The sequence below is a fragment of the Hakea prostrata genome, chromosome 1 (genome assembly GCF_041222555.1).
Source record: "Hakea prostrata isolate BN-2017 chromosome 1, UWA_Hpros_2, whole genome shotgun sequence".
NCBI classification, from domain to species: Eukaryota; Viridiplantae; Streptophyta; class Magnoliopsida; order Proteales; family Proteaceae; genus Hakea; species Hakea prostrata.
In genome coordinates this window covers 72,247,057-72,269,666 of record NC_142600.1, presented here as the reverse complement: position 1 = coordinate 72,269,666, position 22,610 = coordinate 72,247,057, and the positions used below count along the sequence as shown (strand labels likewise).

Genomic DNA, 22,610 nt, shown 5'->3' with positions numbered 1-22,610 from the left:
GAAATGAAGAGAAAAGTAAAGAGGACTTTCTTTCTAACTTTAAAGTGAAAAGGGTAAAAGCCCATTTAGCCCAATGGGCCAAAGTGAGCATCTATCTGCAAAGGAAAAGAGAATAGGCATCTAATCTGGTCGAACCCTTCTGCTCTTGGGTTCAACTTCAACCCACCTTGGCTTTTGTGTACCCTTGAGAGTTGATATGAATTTAAGAGTTGCTTTAGTGGTTGGCTCACTTCCTTTAAAGCATCACTTTATAAGAGTCTTACTGTTCTAATTCCAACTTTAAATCTCCAACCCCATAAAGATTTGACCTCCTTTGGTCAAACTCAATATTTTGGCCTTGGATATGGATTTTGATAATATTTGTCATTTCTTTCTCTTTTCTTTTTCTCCTCTTTTAAGAACAAAGATCAATGATATTAGTCATCTTAAACATTAAAAAACAAAAAAGGAAAAAATTTATTTTTATTGGCATCCTTTATAGTTAGAATTTTAGTCTTGACACACAAGTTATGGTCAAGGCAAAGTTAAGGTATAGTATTTGACTAGTGTCAACATAGGCAACCATACGTGATTGGCAAGGAGTACCAATTTTTGCAGTATCTCAACCCGGCTCTGCATTAACAGATTTATTGGCAGAAGTGGAAGCTATGAGAGAGGCAGCACTTCATTCGTTAGCTGAAGGTATTGACCATGTTATTTTTGAGTCAGATTGTAAAGAGTTAACCTCAATCCTACGATATCAGCTGCCGCCTATTTCAATCCATGCATTCATAGAAGACATTCGACGCTTATGCTCTACTTTTGAAGAATGCCGTTTTTCTTTCGTTTATAGGAGATTCAATAATGTATCGGATCACCTAGCAAGGAGGGCCAAATCACTTTCAAGCATAACTAGTTGGCCTTTATCTACTCCCTGGCTACAGAATATTTGTAACTTTGTTTCTTCGGCTTTGCCTTAATAAATTCGTCTGGTTTACCAAAAAAACAAACATAGGCAACCATACATATTTATGTATTATTTTACAATCCTTGATTGATTCGATTAAAACTACCTCTACTGTCTTACTCAAGCGGTGAAGGTTGGGCGGCATCGATGTTAGAAATAGGGCGCCCTTATGGATTCTTTTGTAATTGGAATTAGGATTAAGTGTCTAACCATACCTTGTCCAACTTGATCCTATAATGTAAAGATCAAGGTTTTGAAAAGCATGTTCCAATTCAAACCCTATTGCAACCCTAATAAGTGTGTTAGATGATACATACTAGTAACCTTCCTCAATACCCTATAAGTGACATGATGCACATATAAGGGTGAAATGGTCAAAATTCTTCTTTGAAGGCGAATTAGGAAAAAATTGTTTGATATAGTTATAGATCCATGCCTACACTTATCTAAAACCAAATTTTTTTTGTTCCTAATCAATAAATACCCATTCCAGTCCTATGAACCATAATTATAACACTGGATGATGAGACTAAGAGACACACATACGAGTTATTCTAACTTCAAGGGCCAATGCAGAGTTGTTCTAGTGGTTGAAACCAACACCTCTTAATGAAGAGGTCGTGGGTTTGACTATTGCTGAGGCATATTAATATCCCTATCAACATCTCATAGTATATTCTCAGAGGTGACTTCATAACTACTTAAAAACCCGACAACACTGCTTCCTAAACAAATTCAAACTCTTGACTTTATAGCATAAGGCATGCTATTTATGAATCAATACAATCCCTTAAATTATTTTTTTTCCTTTTTAAAAATTGTGATTTGCTTGAACCAGCTTATGCGCACTTTGACTACGTTCTTGATTCTCATATGAAATTAATATCATAGAGACGGCTATAACAATTGGAAGGCCCACCATAGCAATGTATACAGACAATACTTTTGGCGGGATCCACTGTGATTGGTGCAATTTTTAATATCTATAAACCAACAAAAAAAGGACCCTCACCTGATCCTAGTCTTATTCGAATTATCATTTTCTAAAGCTGATAATGACAATGGGACTTTCAATTCAAAATTTGAAGCTATCCAATTTACTTTTCATTGCACTCATCAAAAATATTTTACTTTTCAAGGTCGACCCAAACCCACTTGGCTAAGTGAACCAAAATTTCTTCTAACTGTTAATATTAAAATTTGACTTTCTTTTAGCTTGCGCACACCTCGAATACATTATCAAAGGGAATTTTGTTGATCCCTTTCCACTGAGAAGTATGGATCTTATCACTCTACCAACCTGCATTAACTAAAATTTGACTTTGTTGGACCAAAATAGTTCAATTTTAGTTCGCAACATCCTTTTTATTGAGAAAAATTACAAATACCATATCCATCAATTTGATCCGGTATCGACCACAACTTATACTACATTTGATCAATTGTAACTACATTTCAAAAATTGTGTTTTTTGCAACTCTAACCTTAACCCTAAAAGTACTTTATGGTGCACAAAGGTTTAACCAGGGTTTAGATGCTTTTTATCTTGTTTCTTTTTTTCTTTTTTTTTTCAAAGGTCAATCTGGTCTTCTAAGTAGTGATAACCCTTTGTGGGTTTGCAAATGTGGCCCAATGGATCTCTTTGCTGACCCTTTTGTGGGTCCCCATGTATCCTATAGGACCCAATGGATCCTTCTCTCAACCCATTGTAAAGCTTAGTATATCCTTCAACTAGTTTTTAAAGCCCCCAATCATGGTGGCATCACAACTACTTATTCTCTTGAGCTTTCAATCTCTCTCTTCCCTTCCTCTAAGTCCCCTACTAGCTTCCAAAAGAGGGAAAGAGAGAGAACCCACCACCACATTTTGTTTTTCCTACCCTTGTTGTCAATATCATGATTAAGGTGTTCACATGTTGGTCTTAAACCTTTGAAATATTTCAAATGTTCACATCTTATGCTTCTATTTTTGGTCTCTAGACCCCACTAGTGGTGGTCATTATTAAAATTTTGAACTTTGGCATTTTGCTTTGAGTATAGTAGAAAGAAACTTCATAAGAAAATGATTAAATTTTATAAATAAAATAATTATGAAATTGCATTTGAATATATTTTCTAAAAATGAGCAATCTCAATTTAAATTTTGGAGGCTTACTCCTCTTCTACTTTTGTGAAACCCTTTGTTAAATGTTTGCTAATGAACATAATCTTTATGCTTATGTTGAGATATGGAATGAACTATCAAACCAATGATTTTAGTCAATTAGGTTTTTATGGTAAACACAATATCACCGGAACTAGTCCATAACAAACGCTGAATCAATGCAGGGCTAGTGATCCTTGCATGAATGGGTATATATCCTCATATCATGGTGTATCCAACTAGAGCAGAAGAGTTAGGTAACTCATGGTGGTTGAATGGTGAGTGTTAATGGTTGTGGCCTGACACAAAGAAAAAGCCAAATCCATAAAGGCCGCATTGCAGCAACGATGCATCATTATTGAACTAGCAATTCAATAAAGTTATTCAGAGGGGGTTTCTCCAAAGCGAAGGAAGAATCTAGGAAGGGTTAGTTACCAACATGGTAAGCCTAACCATATGGATCACTTGGTCGGGTAAGATGTCATATTTGATATTTTGATGAACTAGAGACTCTTATAATTATAATTATAATTCTATTTTATATTTTTGAATGGTTGAGGCCTCTTTATAGTTGTGGGTAGCTTTCATACTTGTGACCTACAAGGCCATTTTCATCAATGAAAAGAAGAAGAAAAAAAATCCTGCAAGGCCATTGTCTATCTTCAAGAAATGATTAGAATTGTTGATGATGTTGTAGACAAAATCAATTTCACCAACATTATGTCGGTCTAATATGAAAATCAGACTGATACAAACAAATACTTGATACCGATACCAAGAATTTGTACAATTTTTCAGTCCATAATTCATGTACTTGAGTTTACCCCCAAAAAAAAAATTAATGTACTTTACTTTTTTTTTTTGGGTACAAAAATTTATGTACTGTTTTTTTGGGGGTTAAAAAAATTCATGTTGTTGAAGCAAACATAAATGGTTGGATCAACTTGTAACGAGAAAAAAAGGGCTACTTGATTAGTGGGCCCGATTTAGACTAGTTTTAGTGTTGAATTAATTTTCGTTGCAATCCAATTTTGGGCCTCTCACGATCCAACAACATGAAATCAAGCCTATCAATTTCCCCACCTGTAATCCGATTAATAAGGGAAATTTTCAGTGTCATCCCTTAAATTACTCCTAATATTAATGGCATCCTTTGAGTTATTCAATTTTTCAAATAGACCCTCTATTATTAACATGGTTAATCTCAATTCATTTTTTTTTTTTTGGTTTGCCAACCCAGTTTTCAAGGCTTCGCCCTTATTAATCCGATGTTCGACCTGGGTTGCACACCTGACTATGGTGGGTGAGTCTCCCAACGAGATTTTTTACATCCATAAGATGTTTGATATCGGAACATTGCTTAAGCGGACCGAGTTGCTTACCACTTGAACCAACCCTGTTGGTTTCTCAATTCATTTCTAATATCACTTCCATATTATAATTTTCGAGGATTAATAATTTAGAAAGAAAGGAGATGCACAGGGTAGAGGGAGACAAAAAGGCAAGAGTTGAATGTGATTTTTTATTCAAGGTTATTCTTGTCATTTTGAAATACTTAAATAGCTTCCATCGTCACTTAATAATGGTTTTCAAACAGACAGCAGGTGTCTTTTTATATACTTTTACCTTCAAATGGGCCTGATTGATAAATTGAATGTTTCAAGGGGATCAAATTAATTTTAGATTAACTCAGGGGTGACACTGAGAATTTTCCATTAGTACCTTCCATGCTTATAACGTCTTTCTATTAAATGCAGTAGCTGGAGAACGCACCCACCTCTGAGAGAGATAGAGAGAGAAAGTGAAAGAGAAACCAGAAAATCTCTTCCCGTTATTCCTTCCTTCTATCACTCTCTCTCACCTGGGGAGAAATGAAATCTGCATCTCCCACCACTTTTCCTCAAAATGTCCAGCGGCGATCCTCCGCCCTCCACCGGCAAAGGTGGTGGTGGTGGAAGCTCCGGTTACATATTTCATGGTAGCTTCAACAATTTCGGCCTTGGTTACACCATTGCTGTAGCCCTAGGGTTTCTGGTTCTGTTTTGTACAATCATCATCTCCTCTTACGTCTGCTTCCGCTCCCGTTCCCGCCGCGGCGGCCGTCCTAATCCAGCAGTTTCCGATGACTCAAACACTGACGGCGTCATCCTCCCGCGGATTATCTTCGTTGCCGAAGAAGGCGACGGAATCAGGGACGAAGATAGCGTTGTCGGTATCGATCAAACGGTAATCAATTCGTACCCTAAATTCCCTTTCAGAAAATCTAAAGATTGTGCAAGCGGAGATTCCATGTGTCCGATCTGTCTTTGCGATTATAAGGAAGATGAGATGCTTAGAATGATGCCTGATTGTCAACATTTCTTTCATCTCTTTTGCATCGATGCTTGGTTGAAGCTCAATGCTTCTTGCCCTGTTTGTCGAAATTCTCCGATGCCTACTCCGTTGTCGACACCACTCTCTGAGCTCGTGCCGTTATCACAGTATCCGGCGAATCGGAGGAGGTGATGTTCTTGGCTTTCTGTGAATATTGAGATGGCACAGTTCTTAGGTTGTAAGAAAGATTTTGTTTTTCTTTTCCTTTTTTGACTTCTTATGTTAATTAATTTTGTGCTTAGATTAGGATTTTGGGTTCAGATTTAGCAAATAATTCAAGCAAAACTAGATAGATTGTCTACATGAACTACTGCAATACTGTACTCTGCTTCTCTAAAAGGTTTTGAAGCAAAATTTTATACTCTTTCATGCAACATAGATTAGCGTTCTAATTAAACCCAATAGCATTTGAAGCTCTGTATGAACTCTGTTTTGCTGTCTTCTGAAGATCTGGATTCCTTTTCGTCATGATCCAGAGCCAATAAATTGGGACACTGGAATCTAGTCTAATAGGGTAATCTGTCAAATGCTTTTGTGGGTTTCTAAGTTGGGAATGTGATCAGTTGATCTGAAATAACTGTGACCTCACTGGGTTGTACTGAAGTTTCAAGGGTTATGTTTTTCCTTACTAAGTCACTAATTGGTTTTTGGTTTTAACTGTTGTCAGTTGCTGCTTAAGTGGAGTGATCCAATGGTCCTCTCTGAGTTTTATATGGTGCTATAAAAATAAAACAAGTGACAGGTGGAAGAATCAGCAAGGATGTCATTTTGATGTTCCTTCATATCACGTAAGAATAAATCTAGCCAGATCACATAGATTGTTAAAAATATTATATTATTATAATAATGCATGATGATGAAATATACCTTTAAGTAGGATTCATTGAAAATGGAAATCAGCATAATCTTTTCTTTAGTCTCTCATGAAGAACAAACATCAAGTTGATTCTATGATCAACTTGATACTAAATATTTTCCTCTGTGCTCTTTCCCATTCACTGGCTCGAGGGAACATCTTTTCTGAACTAACACTTTATGTGTAAAGAATAATGTGATGCATTAGGGTTTAGAGGAAAGACTTAGCATTATTTATATAAGAAAACTCATTAGATCGTCCATCAAGATCTAACGGTCTCTATTAGTCCACATTAGTCAGTCTATATAAGAGTTTTAATAATCATATACTATCCATATAAAGAAAGTCAAATCAAACTTGTAGCCCAAAAAGAAAAACGATGCTTCCTATTATATTGGATCATAATAAGAAAAAAAAAATTCACTTTCAGGGTTGAGATTTTGCCTTCTTTTCTTACCACAAGTAGGGCTTGAGGGAGAAATATGCTGGAGGTTGGTTTTGCAAATGTTCCACTCTCTCCATTCTTGACAGCCCTAGGGCCAAGGATGTCTGTAGATTTTGGAACATTCATGCCATCTTCAAACACCACCTTTGTCCAATGGTGGTGTTGGATGCCCCTATTACACCAATGGATTGACTAAAGTTGTGATTCTTTCTTTTGGAAAGGACAAGGTTTTGGATAAGTCCTCAAGATAGGAACTTTGGATGGTAGTTGCATAGGCGTCTTTTGCGATTATATTCTTCAAATCTTCTGCAGCCATGGATACGTTGGTCATCTTTCAGTCGAGCAAGGATGGCGTATCAACAGTTGACTAAGAAATCCCACAACTTTGGATGATTTAAAATCTAAAATTTAAATTTAAATGTTGATTTAATTCCACACACTTGTGGCTGCATGTGGACTCCTTATGGTCAACTCCAGGGTGTGAGATGTGTCATAGTCATACCATGATTCTACCTAAGAATAATGATAGTTTCTTAATTAAGGGTCTTTTTGGTATCACTTCTCATTCTCTATTTTGCAGATATTTTGAAAAAATGAATACAAGAATCTATTTTCAGTTGGAAATGAAATTGGAAATGAAAAATGATTTGATGATTTTTGTCTAGAATAAGTTATGAAATAAAAATAAGTTTGACATGTCAAAATGAAAATTTGAAAACAGATCATTAGGGGTTGAGAGTGAAAAACAAAAGAGAAACAATAGGGTTTTCATCAAATGAATATAGTTTTTATTATACTCTTAATTTGGATTTGGATTTTCAGTTTCTTGTGCAAAAATGAATAGAATAAAAAAATACCCAAAAATCAATTATAAATTTAAGAATTATTTATTATTATTTTAAGTTAAAATATGATATAAAATGGATACTGATGCGTCTCAAAATTTGTTCAGCTTGAGATTCCCAAGGAATGACCTGCAAAATCAATGTTAAACATGGCTAGACCTTGGGGTTGGGAGGCCTCCTCCGAATGCTAAGTTAATAATGGAAATGATCACAAAGTTTCAATGAGTTGTAGAGCTTGAATTCAACATAGAATGGAGTGAAACGTTTCAAATACCTCTGTTGGGTGTAAGGCTTTAGTTTATATAAGATGTATCTCCATTCCTTGACCGTTGGATTCGTTTGTGTTTTTTCTTGGTGGCTATTAGATGGTAGGGTTTTTACCTTTCCTTGGCATGATCCTCCACTTCCTATAGCGGTAGTTGCCGTTTATAACTCGATCTTGTGTCTCGAAATCTTCGGGATAACGCTGTATTCTTAATCGCAACATTCCTTCTTCCTTACGTAACGGTTTGGTTCGAACTCTAGACGGATTTTGACCGAATTTTTAGATCCAACCATGGTTGAGCTATATTCGACCGGAGTCAATGACCAAACCAAGGGTAGACCCGGTTCGATATAATTCTTTCCTTATGAGATACCAAATGAAAATGAGAATGGATACCAAATAGACCCTTAAAGAAATTTCAATTTTATAAAACACACCTTAATAACAATTAGGCTCACCGTATGAGGTCCAATAACTCAGACAGTGCCCAAAAATAGGATTTTTTTTTTTTTTTAATCTTAACCCGAAAACGAAAATACTCACTTTCGATCTGATTTTACGTAGAAGTTCTACAAATGATCGTGGAAGGTGCATCTCTTTTATACGGCTGGAATAGAATGCATTATAACAGTTGGTGTTATAAACTTAACATTTCCACATTCTCCCAACCCAATAATTTAAAAAAAAAAAAAAAATCTTAATCTTTGACAATACACATTCTTGTGCCGGCCACCTCAAAATTATAAATAAATTGCATGTGTATTCACAATTTGACCTTTGAGATTTTAAAAACAAAGATGGATGCATGTTCTTCCTGAGAAATTAATGGACCTCTGTTTCTGGGCCACCAACGAAGCCTAAAGAACTGCAGGCGTAGTAACTATTTGACCTGTGAGAAGACAACCCATTTGTTTAATTTTTTTTTAATTGGTAATAATCGGAATTTTATCAGATCCTTGACAAAAATTAAATAAACTCCATTACTGCTAAATGCTAATATCCAGGAATCCTTAAAAACTCATATAAACCACCCCGTTAGTGCTTCTGTTCTTCAGATTTTAAAAATGGGAAGTTTTGGCCAAGTGGGTTTGGCATGGTGATGTTTGTTCGTTCCAGCTGGGTCAATGGCGCACTTCGTTAGTGACTTGGGAGCATTACTCATCGTTAGTTACAAACCCATTTTCCTTAGAATGCTCCAGAAATTTTGACAAATTGCAATCTGCCTCGGTTCCTCTGTCCAGTTGCTGAGTTTCTGCAGATCTGATTGATGAACCAATGCCAGAGAGAACAGATAGAGGTAGTTACTACAAATAGCAACGACATCATGGTTTGCAGTAATCACTGCCCAGAATTGCTGGTGATGACTGATGAAGAATGGGCATAATGGGTCTCCTTCATATTTATCTGGATTGCCCATTAAAGCTAGAGAAGTGCGAGAGGTGAGACACCAAGATCACATGGGGTGAGTAATGCAAGGTGAGTTCAACAATATTAATAGTCGCTCGCATTAGATCCGATTTAGTTAACTTCGTTGAGTAAGAAATACGAAAACTTGCAGTGATCGGCACTGTGGTGTTGAAAACCTACCCCAAAAGCCAAATATGCATTGGATGTCGCTTCTTGATGGGGTAAAATTTACATAAATGGCAAGTCGCAACGTTCCCAAATTATTCTCCTTCAACCCATAAACTTTGGTAATGGATGCTTCCTTCTCAATCTGTAGTTTGCTTCACAATGAATACTTCTTTCGGCGCTTATCTTCCTTTAGGATTTGGTTGGGTCCTTGGTCTAGATTTTAGGTTGGGTTTCTGGTTTTGTCTGGAGTTGTTTCTACGGACTTGATTTCTGCAAATGATACTGATTCCAGATTTCACTTAGCAGAGATGCGGAACTCAAATTTCTTTGTGAAGTTTGGAGCTTGGAAAGGGATACACAGGGTCATGTTCATAGTGGGTTTCCTTGCTATTCTCCTCAGTATTAGCTCCTTGTCCAACTTCTACTCTTTCAGCTCAATTCTTAGCCCTGATAATTTCTCTAACCATATAAGTCCCTGTGGATCAAGAGAGAAATGGAAATGAAGCAAGCAGCACTATCGAGTCTGTGATCCAGAAGATTCATGAAGAAATGACTGACATAAGAGAGTCACCAGCAGAGTCCACTGTGGTAAGATATAGTGCTTTTCTTGCAGATATTTTGGGTCAGCTAGAGTCTGTGCAAGCATCTTCATCATCGATTGAAGGAACTGATCAGGCACAGAATGGAACTGGCTCTGCACATCCTCTGTTCAAGTCCTCACAACAATCTGATGAACCTGCTAATTACTTTCTGGTGGAAGAGATCAGAAAATATGTGAAGATGAAGCCCAATCGGTTAGGCAAACAAAACTTCATGGGAGCAAATGGGACCTTCACCAGCATTGGTCATGCCTGTTTCTCCATGAAAACAGAACTTGAACAATACATGGATTATGATTTGGGAGATATTTGCAATGATGATTGGAAGCTCGCTCAGAAGCTCATTGTTCATGGGTGCGATCCATTGCCCAGGAGGAGGTGCTTGTCAGTAGCTCCAAAGTTCTACAGAAAGCCCTTCCCCATTAATGAATCTTTATGGAAGCTTCCTGATGATCGAAATGTTCGATGGAGTCAGTACAGATGCAAAAACTTCAGTTGCCTGGCTATGAAGAACTCGAAAAAGGGGTTTTTCAAGTGTGCCGATTGCTTTAATCTCGTGGATCATGAGTCACCCAGATGGATTAAACCTGTCAAGGTGAATCCAACTACAAATCTAACTTCAGATTTCCTTATACCTGAGGTGCTGGGTATCAAGCCGGGAGAGATCAGAATTGGATTGGATTTCAGCATTGGCACTGGAACTTTTGCTGCACGCATGAGAGAATTCAATGTCACTATTGTCTCAGCCACCCTCAACCTAGGGGCTCCCTTCAATGAAATGATTGCGCTGCGAGGGCTAATCCCTCTATACTTAACCATAAATCAGAGGCTTCCATTCTTTGACAACACCCTTGACATTGTCCATACAACCAGATTTCTTGATGGATGGATAGATTTTATGCTATTGGACTTCATCTTGTACGATTGGGATCGTGTTCTGAGACCGGGTGGTCTGCTTTGGATTGATGACTTCTTCTGTTTGAAGGAGGATTTGGATGATTTCTTGGAATCATTTAAGATGTTAAGGTACAGAAAGCATAAATGGGTGATTGTGCCAAAGCTTGATAAAGATGATAGAGAAGTCTTCTTTTCCGCAGTTCTAGAGAAGCCACATAGGCCATTCTGATAATCATGTTGCAACAATACTTCAATTCTGTAATATCTTTGTATACTTCCATTATTTAACTGTTCAACTCTTGTATTCACTTGTCGATTTTTCACAAAAAAAAAATCTTCAGAAAAGAAAACGATGAAGTGCAGAGTTTTGAAAGGCTTGATAGTTTAAGCAGAGAAAACTTCTGTTTTTTACATATTGTGCATTTGTGCTCATTGCAAGTGACTTGGTGCCCCAACTCAGAGCAGATGCTATATTCAATCCCTTGCTAATGTATGTATAAGTCTTCTATCCTTTTTTCCTCTCTCTCTCTTGTTATTTAGTGTAAAATGAGCTAAGATCTTCATCTTAATTATCTTTAAAGGTCTATTTAGGTCTAGGTGAGTTGGATGGAAATCATGCAAGGTGCATCAGTTACAGGCTATGGGTTTTATGTAGAGGATGAAAGGATTCTGTTTTTCCTTCCAGACTCGTAGGGTTTTTTTGGTGGAATGAACTTGTAGTTTCACTGCTAGATTCACTGTCAAAACCAAAATATAGTAAAAAGATCTGCTTTTCGCTTCTTGCTTCAATAATTTGTTTCACTACAAACTGGGAATCATTACTCAACTAATCCAGTATTGTACATTTGTTATAACCTCAAGATGGAGATGGCAATGGTTCTGGTGGTGGAACTGAGTAGAATAAATAATTAACAAAATGAACAAAAAAAGGTCCCAAGGAAAGAGCTTCCTTCAGAGTTTTGGTGCTCTATTTTGAAACCCTACCAACTTTTCCAGCTTTTTTAGATTCTAAAATTCAGACATGACTATCAGAAAGGCCCTTGCAGGACAAAAGATCAATTTAGTTTTAGGTTTGTGGGAACAAGTTTAAACCATTTGGTTTCAGGATCCTCCTCACAAGTGCTGTCATCTTTGGAGCAAACACACTTGCTTGTCAAAAGTGTAGAAGAGTTGGAGGGATTGATCTGCAGGCACAAAACTCTGCCCTCCACATCTTTGGCAGCTACATGTAGCTTGGAGTTTGAAACTCTGCTCCAGTTGCTCTGTTCACTAGAGCAATTAGATGAGAGAGTCACTGGAAGTCCATCCCCCATGACACTCAAACAAAGATCTGTACCCAACAATCTGATTGGGGCTTGGTCACCCTTGTAACTCCAGTTGCTTCTCTCTTGACAATCACTTGCTTCAACACTGTTATTCTCAGTCACTCGGACACACAAACCACTAAGTGGATGGAAGATAATGTGATAGGTTGGAGAATCAGACCTTGGATCTGCATGAGAATATTTCAGATTTCTTATGAGCTGATCCAATTTAGGGAGTACTAAATTGCAAACCTTAATGAATTTGGTAAACTGTGATTACCCTGTTTCAAAAACATAGTATATGTAAAGAATATATATGTGTGTTAGTTATGATAAGGAGAAGGAAAAGATCATGCCTTGGATAACTTCTTGCAGGAGCCGAAACCTTTCTTGAAAATTTGGATTCCTGGCTTGGTTCCAATTTCCATCTAATACACCATATGTTTCATCAAACCCTGCTTGCCCATTCCTCAGGTAGTAGCTTCCTTGCAGAGCCCACATAGCCCAATCCATGTCTCTTTCCACCGCAAATGCAAGAAAGCAGCTCAAGAACCTATTATCGGCTAGGTTCTCACCTGTTTGGTCCACACCAAATTCACTGATGAACAGAGGAATTGAATTGTCTCCTTGCATCAGAAAACCTGCTTGGCCTTCAATCCTGCTAATAGCACCAGCACACACCTGCCCTGGTGGTTTTGTTTTCCAAACTTGACGGTTTCCTTCAGTAAACGAGTACCAATGCACCTCATAGACCAATTTGTTATCCAAATTAACTCCTAAAGGAGTTTCCTTCAAGAAGCTCAAATCTGTATCATATTTCAACCCTGAAACAATCACAAGCACATTTGGGTTTGCCGTGTGAACAGTTTTCACTCCACGTCTAATGTATCTGTACCAATCTGTTTCACTCTGTCTCGGCCCTCGAAGTTCATTACGAATGCTCATCCCAACAACCTGCAAGTGAAATCTAATGAACAAGGAAACATTCGAGAGTCAATTATGCAGAAAAGTAAAAGCATGTTTGGCTCAAGTTCATACTTCAAACCTGAGATTTACCACTAAATCGCTTAGCTACAGTGTTCAGACCTTGTAGCCATTCCTCTGGATCAAAATATCTATCTCCAAAGAACCCATTTCCATCGTTGTCACCACAGCACCACTGGGGCTGGCTAACATGGTTATCAAGCACCACCATAAGATTCTTTGCACCAAGCTCGTCGATGACAGCATCATAGGCCTGAAGTAAGGTGAGACTGAACAGAGACGGGTTGTTGTTAGCGATTCCAATAGCTGCCTCTGAAAGTCCTAGAGAGTTGAGTGATTGAGCAACAGTGACATTCATAAACTCTGTACGCGTGAACATGTTGGTCGCCCATGTCAGACGTACACAATTGAAGCCAAGTGAAGCTACCTTAGAAGCAATATCTTGTAATGGCTTCTTGTCAAGCCCTTCAGCTACCATGGGTTGCATATGGGCAACCCAGTTCACACAGCTTAGCTTCACACGACGACCAGAAGCCATGTCCACAACCCATCTCGAACTTGTTGAGAGTGGCAATGAATTACAAAAACCCAGCTGAGATCCAAAGACCAGCAACGGAATTATGAAGAAATATTGCAGGGCTATACCTAGCATCTCTTCTGTGTGATCTGAAGAGAACAGAGACAGATGTGAAACTGTTCTCTCTCAAACTGAGAAGAACAAAAGAGACTTGTCTACTGTTTATATAAGGAAAAAAATCAAGTCACAAAAAACCAAGGTATAGGAAAAATCCGACATACCATCATGTGATCACCAAAGGACAAATCTCAAATACCGACAACAATTATCAATATGCAACCAAGATTTTAGTGGTGCTGTTAACCTAATATGGTTTTAAATTTCTTGAAACATTATCTCCAGAAGTGTCTTTGATGTACCCACTTTTACATTTTTCTGTAAAGATTTTCCAAAGTCAAAAGTTATTGAATTACATGAAGGCTATGTCAGGCTCTTTTAAAGATTTGAAATAAATGTGATAATGACAGAGGACGTTCTGAGCTTGGGTTAGGTTGGGGTAGTTGGTTCCCAAGCAACTGGACCTGGATACCGTGAGTTGTTGGGTTTTGCATATTGTAGATTCAGAGTCATAAATGGTTGGCAAAGTGGCTGAAAATTGGGTAAACAAGCAGTTTATCATCAATAAAATCTCGGGACACTGATAATAAAATAATAAAAATACATGCATCCCAAGACAAGGAGAAGAGAGAATTTAGTGGGCATGGAGCTTTAGTTAATGTGTGGCACTGTGAGGATGGAATGGATAGTCGAGAGCGAAATTTTAATTACCTTTGTATGGTTTTTATTTTATTTTTTATTTTTTCAAGCGTATCTATTTGTGACAAAAAAAAAAACAAACAAAATGAGTGGTCAAAATTTTAACCTCTACGCAGCATTAAAGTTGAACCCATTTAGTGGACAAAATTTAAGAATGAGACATACAATGCACAGCACTAAAGTTGAACCTATTTAGTGGACAGAATTTAAGAGAGAGACATCCGTTTTAATCTGGGCTCTCAAAACCATTGGGATTTTTTTTTTGTACCATCTATCTTTTTTGGGCCTAAGATACCATCTGTCAAATCTTATCAACAGAAGTTCCACGGAATTATGAGAAAAAGAATTACAAACCAATATCAATACCTAAATGGTGGGAATTTTTTCAAAACCTTGGAAGTGATTAATTTTAAATTATTTATTTTTTGGAAAAAAATTTTCATTGTCACTCCTAGCCCTAGGTTATCATTTAAAATTAATGGTACCATTGAGTTTTTCAATTTATTAAATTAGACCTTTTACATGGTGAAACTATTGTAATGAAACTATTTACCATTAAGAAATTATAGTCAAATGTTTTTTTTTTCTTTCCCAAAAATTACAGTCAAATGTTGATGTAACTAAGTTAAACTTTTTAGAAAGATAATTTTAAACGAAAAACTATATGCTTGACTTGTTTTTTCATATTTCTTTACCATTTGTGACTCTTCCTCTCTCAATTGTAAATTCTTATTATTGCGTGTAAAATTTGATGCATGCAATCTTGTGCTAAAGATAACATATAAAACAACATGCCCGACTACAAGCGTGTTGAGTTGATTTTGTTGTTCCTTTGTTCCCCAGTCTCTAACAGTTTTGTTGGTTGCCACCATGGCTTCTTCATGTCCACTTCCCGTAAATGATGCCAAATACTGTTGCTTCCATAACTTAATCAACTGCTAAGGATGACTTGCAAAATTAACTTGCTCAACCATGGGTGGTCGGGGGAAGTTGCTGACTATCAAGTCAATGGCAGCACAACAGTCAGAAGAGACTTTGGACGTAAGTTGCCTTAAAGCCTTGATGGAAACTATGAGTAATGAAGGATGCACGTTTACATGGTAAATGGTAGGGTTTATTTAGGTCAATTGTGTTTACCGTAGTTTGTTAGATGTGATGTAGGTCCCGGATTGGAGATTGCTCAATGTAGGGTGTTCTCTCTTTGCCTCATTAGTAGTGTCCTACTCAAGTATAGTAAGTGGATATATCATATATGTCCAAGTCAATCCCTATTTCTTATCGATGCACTCCACGTATCTTGAAAGTGGTCGTTTGATATTTTGTGCCTTTAACAAAATGGGATTCTATTCCTTAAATATCCCTTACTTTGGCCGATTGCCCACTGGGCACATTGGAATATTCGGCTTCCCTGCTTGGCTAAGCCCCTCTTTCAGTTGGACTTACAATTTAACCATATCATTCATGAAGTTTGGGCGACATGGTTTATGGCTAGTTTTTTTAAACTTAGGATAGAATGTGGGGCTAATATTGAAAATTAACAGAAAATAACATGCTAGTAATAGGGGCCTAACTGAAATTTTGGATAATAGGAGCTGGTATTAATATTAGGGGAACTCTGGGGTTAGACGAAATTTTTTTCCCATTTTTTGGGTTATAAGATTAATTTTCAATAAGGCCGTGTTTGGATGAAAGTTTTGCTCTATTTTGAATATTAAAGTGAAAAGACTTTGATTTTGGAATGCATTCTAACAATCCATGACAAACACTTCCTAAGAATCTTGACTCTCCAAATTCCAAAGATTCGAGTATTTTGGAGTATGCTAGTCATCGTTCATTTACTGAATCATTGACAGAAGCCAAGGCTTCCAAGCATATTCTATTTTTTAGAGAATCGAATATGCTTTCAAACAAATTCACTCAGCTACCATCCTCTGTTTTCTGCAATGGCGACACGGGTTTTTCCAAACTCAAACTTGGGCAATGGAGGCGAAAAGCGAGGGCAAAATATTGTAGGATTCTGGCAGAAAATGGGTTCTGTAGCTTCTTCTTCTTCGAGAGCTTCTCGGGATGATGATGGCTTCAACCAAGGCGTTGCTTTAAATGTTGCTTCATTGGCTTCTCTGTGCCTACAACAAGCTTTGCTTCAGCATCTCAGTGCCAAAATGTGTTTCTCAAAGATTGAAACAGGGGTATTGTTCTCTGATTGATTGTTTTTCTGCAATTTATTATTCTTTACTACTAATTGCAGAATTTTTTCCAATTCATTGATGTCGGTTCTTGAATGTTTTTCTTCCCATTTCGTGTGAATTTAATCATATGATGCTGCTTGAATGTTTTCCAACTTTTAATCTTAAAGGACATTGATATTCCTAAGAGGCTTGAACTCTTTAGTCGCTTGCTGAAGGCCTATTACGCTTGGTGAGTACATGTTATTACCTTGAGGGTTTCAAATGGTTTTAGAGACATTACACAACAATATTATTTCTACTCTTCCATCTGGAGAGGTTTGAGGTTTTTAACCGCAACTGTAATGCTTAAAACCAGGCAAAACCTGAAGAGTGAGTTCTTTGATTTCGCCCTGGACTTCTGAGGATTGCATTGAAGTTGCTCACTGGAATCTGTATTACTGGATGATAAGAACGATGCTGTACCTTTGTTGCATCTGACCGTATAAAGTTGGGCTTCTCCCAAACATTTGGAGCGTTTGGCCATATAAAGTTGGGGATGAAAAAGGCACAATGTCTAAGAGTAGGGAAAATAAATGCAAAATCTTTTCATTGTGTACAAACCTGGGATCTTTAATTATTCAAGTGAATCAAGAAAATTAAATTTTCAAAATGCTATAAATCTAGCTGTAGCTGCAGATGAAATGGAAGGGAGGATAATTGACATGGAACTCTCCAGCTGAAATGTTGCTTTTAATCATATCTTTTGGGTAGTGTTTTTTAACTCTGCCATAGCCATGTTTTTGCTTCTTTGTTTTTTTTCTTTTCCCAGTAATTATGAATTTATGGTTTAATGGCTATTGACCCCTCAATTAAGTTGCATTATTGCCTATTTGTGAGCCTTGACGCAATGGTTAAGTTGCACTATTGCAACCTGCTGGTTTTAGGTTCAAATTTTGAAGAGAGCCTCTCCTGCAAAGCATAGGTTGTGTAATATTGCCCCTCACAGATCCTTGCTGTAGCGGGGGCCTCATGCGCTGAGACACTCTTTTAGAAGGTCATGCTTGGTACATTTGTCAGGTGTTTATTTTATGAATATTTGTCACTAGTTCAAGTCCTGGAAATAGCCTCCGGAAACTGGAGTAAGGCTGCAGGCATTTGATTCTACCCAGACCCTAATAAACATGGATGTGTTGAGCACATCCTACAGCCTTTTCTTTCTTCTTCTTCTTCTTCTTCTTCTTCTTCTCTTGGACTTTTGTAGACTATTGTAGTTTGCATATTGGGCCTATTAGATCCCTTATCATGGACTATTGTAGATTGCATATTGGGTTTTTAGAGTAGTGTTTTTTAATCCTTTTTAACTAAAATTTCTTTGGTCAAAATAACTTCTGTTCTCACCCTGCTTTCATTGTTTTAATTCTAGCTTCTTCTTCTTTTTGGGTGGGTGGGTGGGGGGTGGGGGGCATCGAGGTGTCTCACAGGAGGGCAATCTTACATGGCAAGGACTGGTATCTGACTTGCAATTATATCCATAAGTAATATCCCTGTAGTGTTACTCTGTTTCTTGAGAAGCTTGCAACATCTGGTGAAATGCAGAAAATGCCAGTTTTTATGTTCTTTGTGGTTCTGTTCTATACCTGGTTTCCACCCTCCACATGTTTTAGTGTCATTCATCCTGAATTTCTGGTGGTTTGAGTGTAATCTGATCAAGTGATTGGCCACCATCCAGAAAATGATGTTAACTTCTATGGAACCTTTAAGTTACTTGTCATGAACAACATGACAAGTTTTGAGAAATTTGTCTTCTTTATACCTGCAGTTTTAGTACCCAACATTATGCAAATATATGCTTCTTTTTCTAAAAAAAAGTAAATTGGGATTAACATGAAGCGAAAAAGATGGATTTTGTATTTTTCTCAAAGGATGCTATTTCAAAGGACCTAAGACAAATGTTTTTCGATGACAATGAATGTATCCATGTCAAAATTAAAAGAGATGGTTACCTCCTTATCTTATTTAAATGCTATACTGAATCTTGTCTTGGAATTGTCCTCCTTTTTCTTCAATGAAGTATATCCAATTGCATCATTATGATGGTTTTCTACTAGCTACCTGAAATAAATCATGGATGAAACATGGTTCTCATTCTGAACACATTCATAGGGCAACAGTATCCAAGTTTTAATGCTATGCTGCCTATTTTTCTTCTCTTCTTCCCCCTTAAAATGAGTTATCTCTCTGTTTTTGTAATGTCACTGCTACTTGGTTATTGCAGATCATGATGAAGACTTCTATCGTAATCAATTATTTGAAACAACAATATTGGAGCTGTAGAGATGGTAGAGTTGATCTGAGACTTCTAGAAAGGTTTGTTCTATACTTCCAGGAAAAAAAAAAAGTAAAAAAAGTTGCATTCAGTGTACACCTGTAAATGCAGGTATATTTGAATTCCTAATGAACAATTAAGGTGCAAAGGATAGATCAATATGAGAAGAGGGCGATAGCATTAGAAATTTGATTATTTGGTCACTCCATTTGCTGGAGACATTATTTGGACAATAGATAAAGACTTAGATAATGAGGAGTTAGCTTGTAAAGGATTCTATATAGCTGCTAGGAGTGGAAAATTGGTTTATAAAGGGCTTTTAGGCTGAATGATTTGTTAGGACTATCGAATGAACTGAGATGTCTGTTCCAATAAATGGATGTGAAACAGTAGTTTAAGTTTCTTTAGTCTACTAGGATGCTTGATCTCCATCTATTCCTCAGAGGGAAATCTGAAATATTTGGGTACTTTGTATTTTCTCCAGATATGTCCTGGAGAAAATAAGAGCTCCTCACTAGATTTTTGTTCTTCAACTGTGCTTTATGTGTTTCCCGCTCTCATATTTATTAAGTTAACATGACGAACAGCCAAAAAGGAAGCAGCTTAATTAACCTCCTGTATCCGTAGGCCTTTATTATTGGATGCTCGTAAGTTTTTTTTTATTTTACTGTACTTGTCTACTTTTGTTGTGCAGACATGTGATTTAACACCATCAAACAACATTCGAGACAATTCTTTCAGCAATTGTCCTATAGGTGAAAACTTTGATTTTCTTCTAGAATATTCTTCCTTCACAACTTTTTTAGCTATCAGATACTGAAACCTTATCTCATCTAGGCTGTATGTCACAGCATCATGGATTTTGTTATTATCTTTTAAGTTGCGATTTTGGTGGAAAGCTAATTTCGTTTATTTGACCCTTGGTTCTAGGCTTTATATGACCTCCATTTCATTTGCTTTCTTGCCTTCTACCTATTAAAGCATAATAAACACAATGGAACTAGTATTTTGCCTAAAAAAGACCACTCAAAAGTTATCATTCAAGTATACTAACATAATGATTAGTTCCGACAAGTACAAACTGTATTGCATACATGCATAGAATTATCAACATACATGAATTGTTTGATAGAATGGTTATATATACAACAAGTCAACAAAATACAATGACCAAGTGATGGTGTCTCACATGTATTAAGTTCAAACCCATATATCATGTATACATATGTATTTTGCAATATACAAAATAGTTTTAAAAATAATAAACTTTAAAAAATATTTGCAATAATCAAAATATAAGTTTCACATGACGCAGTCATAGATCAATAGTCCTAGACCAAACCTAAATTAATTTCAAAGCAATACAAGATCATTTAAGGCTTGAAGAAAATAATAATAATAAAAAAAAATGGAATTCTGGAACTATTGGGTATGGCTCATGCTTCACATTCTATTGCCAACAAGTTTCCTATGTAGTTTGGGCTTAGGCCCATGAATGATTGTTGTGGCTTAAAAGGTGTTTGAAGGCAAAAAAAAGGAGCAAAAGAGGTGTTTGAAGGCAAAGTAGTTGTGGAAATTAGGTGAAATGGGATTGAAATTAACAAAAACCAAGAAAAAACAAGTTTAGTGTCGAAACCTGGGAAATTTTGGTCGAAACATGCGAAATGGTTGAAATTTCCAAAAATTCGGTTGAACCTTCGAACTTTGGGGAAGTTCTTGGAGTTTTGTTTCGTTTCAAAATTTGTGGATATTTCGACTGAATTTTTTTCTTCCACTCCACATGGTTAATTAGGTTGATTCATTTAGGATGTAATGGTTGGACATAAAAAAATGTTCCGTGGCGAGGACTTTGCATGGCAGCGTTCTTTCTATGACATGCTACTTTCACGGTTAATCTATGTCAGTGATGCTTTCAATTGGTTGCTGAGGGAAAACATGCACAAAAAAAAAATTAAATGTTTCATGTTTTGGGATGCAGTCTTCCAAATTTTATCTAGTTTGAAATTCACATGGTGGGTTTTGTATATGAATGGAAACTCAACTGGGGATTATCAGGTAGAAAACAGAAAATTCCTTCCCATTCTTGCTTCGTTGTCATCTTGGTTGAAAGATCTGACTGGTTTTGCAGTTGGCTTATCCTTTACAACGTATTGCCATGGTATATCATGTTTCAAAAGTAGTTATTTGGGGGGGTAGAAATTGAAACAAGGAATAAATAAATTAAAGCTTATACAGGACTAGGAGTAGGTCCAGTACATGATAAGTTGCTAGAAAGTTGTCTGAGGTGGCACAGAGATGTGCAATGAAGGCAGTTGAAAGTTCCAGTATGGAGAGGTGATGGGAGCTAGAAGAGCCAGATCTAGGCCTAAAGTGACAGCAGGAGTGAGGAAAGATATGAATAGTTTAGACCTAGTAACTACTGGTTTTAAATACAGCAGATTGGAGAAAAATGATAGGTGCAGCCAACCCATGTTGATGGGATCACACACCATAGAGGTGATCATAGAGGAGCCAAGCACATTTAGTTGGGATCACCACCATACAGTTGATCATAGAAGATCACACACCCAGCAGCAAGAAGATAGAATCCTGGTGAATTGATTCCTCTTCGAGGGTAAGGTCAATTGTGAAGTTTCTTTAAAATCTTCCTCAATTAAGCAGCCCAGTGTTAATTCTCTGCTCTATATTACTCATTACTGTTCTAATACTTATTTATTAGAGTAAGACAGATTTGCTGCTTTTATTGGTATTCTGACAACAGCAATGTATTTTAAGGTTAAAGGACACACAGATAGAATGTTGTGCATTAAAGGAAACATGTTCTTTATGTTGGGTATATATGTGATAGGAATATAGGATACTGTAATGAAGTAGTGACAAGACTAAAGGAATGTCATCCATTGGTGGGAAAGTTAGAAATTATACTGTCGCACGAAGGGAAAGGCCAGCCAGAACTATTATGCCGAGGTGGTTGGAGTAAGACGGAAGAGCTTATTTTACCTGTTTGAGATCTAGCAGACTTTGAGGGTATGGAGGCCTAAGAACTCCAGTTTTAGCAGAGTTCTACTCTAGATGGTAATGCAGCATGAAAATAGAGGGATGATGCAAAGCTGAATTGATGCTGGCATGGTATGTATCGGTATCACTAGAGCCCAGTACTCATATGATACTGATAGAGATCAGATGGATAGGCTATAAGGTGGATCAAGTTGGTCGAATCTGCTGTTACTGCCCAATTCCATCTGGTCTGTATTGGCATTGAGTCATTGACCTTATTTCATCTAGGCTGTATGTCACAGCATGAAGTTCCACACCACATGGCTGGTATGGCTGGTTTGGCTGGTTAGGTTGATTCATTTAGGATGTTATGGATCAACCTAACCAACCATGTGGTGTGGAACTTCATGCTATGACATATGGTCCAGAACCAACCTTGCCTTCTGTGCAATGAAAGCAGTTGAAAGTTTCAATATGGAGAGGTGATGGGAGCTAGAAGAGCAAGATCTAGCCCTAAAATGATACCAGGAGTGAGGAAAGACATGCATAGTTTAG

At 37.1% G+C, this 22,610-nt stretch overlaps 2 protein-coding genes and 2 pseudogenes across 3 annotated transcripts; 3 read left to right on the top strand and 1 right to left on the bottom strand.

Annotated features, from left to right (window-relative positions):
* The first annotated feature begins 4,864 nt into the window (after positions 1-4,864).
* LOC149029838 (RING-H2 finger protein ATL67 pseudogene) lies at positions 4,865-7,582 on the top strand (annotated as a pseudogene).
* Positions 7,583-8,388: 806 nt separating this feature from the next.
* LOC149029837 (putative methyltransferase At1g29790) lies at positions 8,389-11,329 on the top strand (annotated as a pseudogene). Its single transcript, XR_016171201.1, has 2 exons — positions 8,389-9,348; positions 9,754-11,329. The product of XR_016171201.1 is annotated as a putative methyltransferase At1g29790 (transcript).
* An 88-nt stretch (positions 11,330-11,417) lies between these two features.
* Positions 11,418-13,953, bottom strand: LOC149029836 (glycosyl hydrolase 5 family protein-like). Its single transcript, XM_089142184.1, has 3 exons — positions 13,293-13,953; positions 12,604-13,201; positions 11,418-12,435 (listed from the first exon to the last, which is right to left on the bottom strand). The coding sequence occupies exons 1-3, from the start codon at positions 13,881-13,883 to the stop codon at positions 11,999-12,001; spliced, it is 1,626 nt and encodes a 541-aa protein (XP_088998310.1). The 5' UTR covers positions 13,884-13,953; the 3' UTR covers positions 11,418-11,998.
* A 2,465-nt stretch (positions 13,954-16,418) lies between these two features.
* LOC149029835 (uncharacterized) lies at positions 16,419-19,912 on the top strand. The gene is made up of 3 exons (XM_089142183.1): positions 16,419-16,753; positions 19,008-19,099; positions 19,753-19,912. Exons 1-3 carry the CDS (start codon positions 16,508-16,510, stop codon positions 19,763-19,765), a joined length of 351 nt encoding a protein of 116 aa, XP_088998309.1. The 5' UTR covers positions 16,419-16,507; the 3' UTR covers positions 19,766-19,912.
* The last annotated feature ends 2,698 nt before the right edge of the window (positions 19,913-22,610 follow it).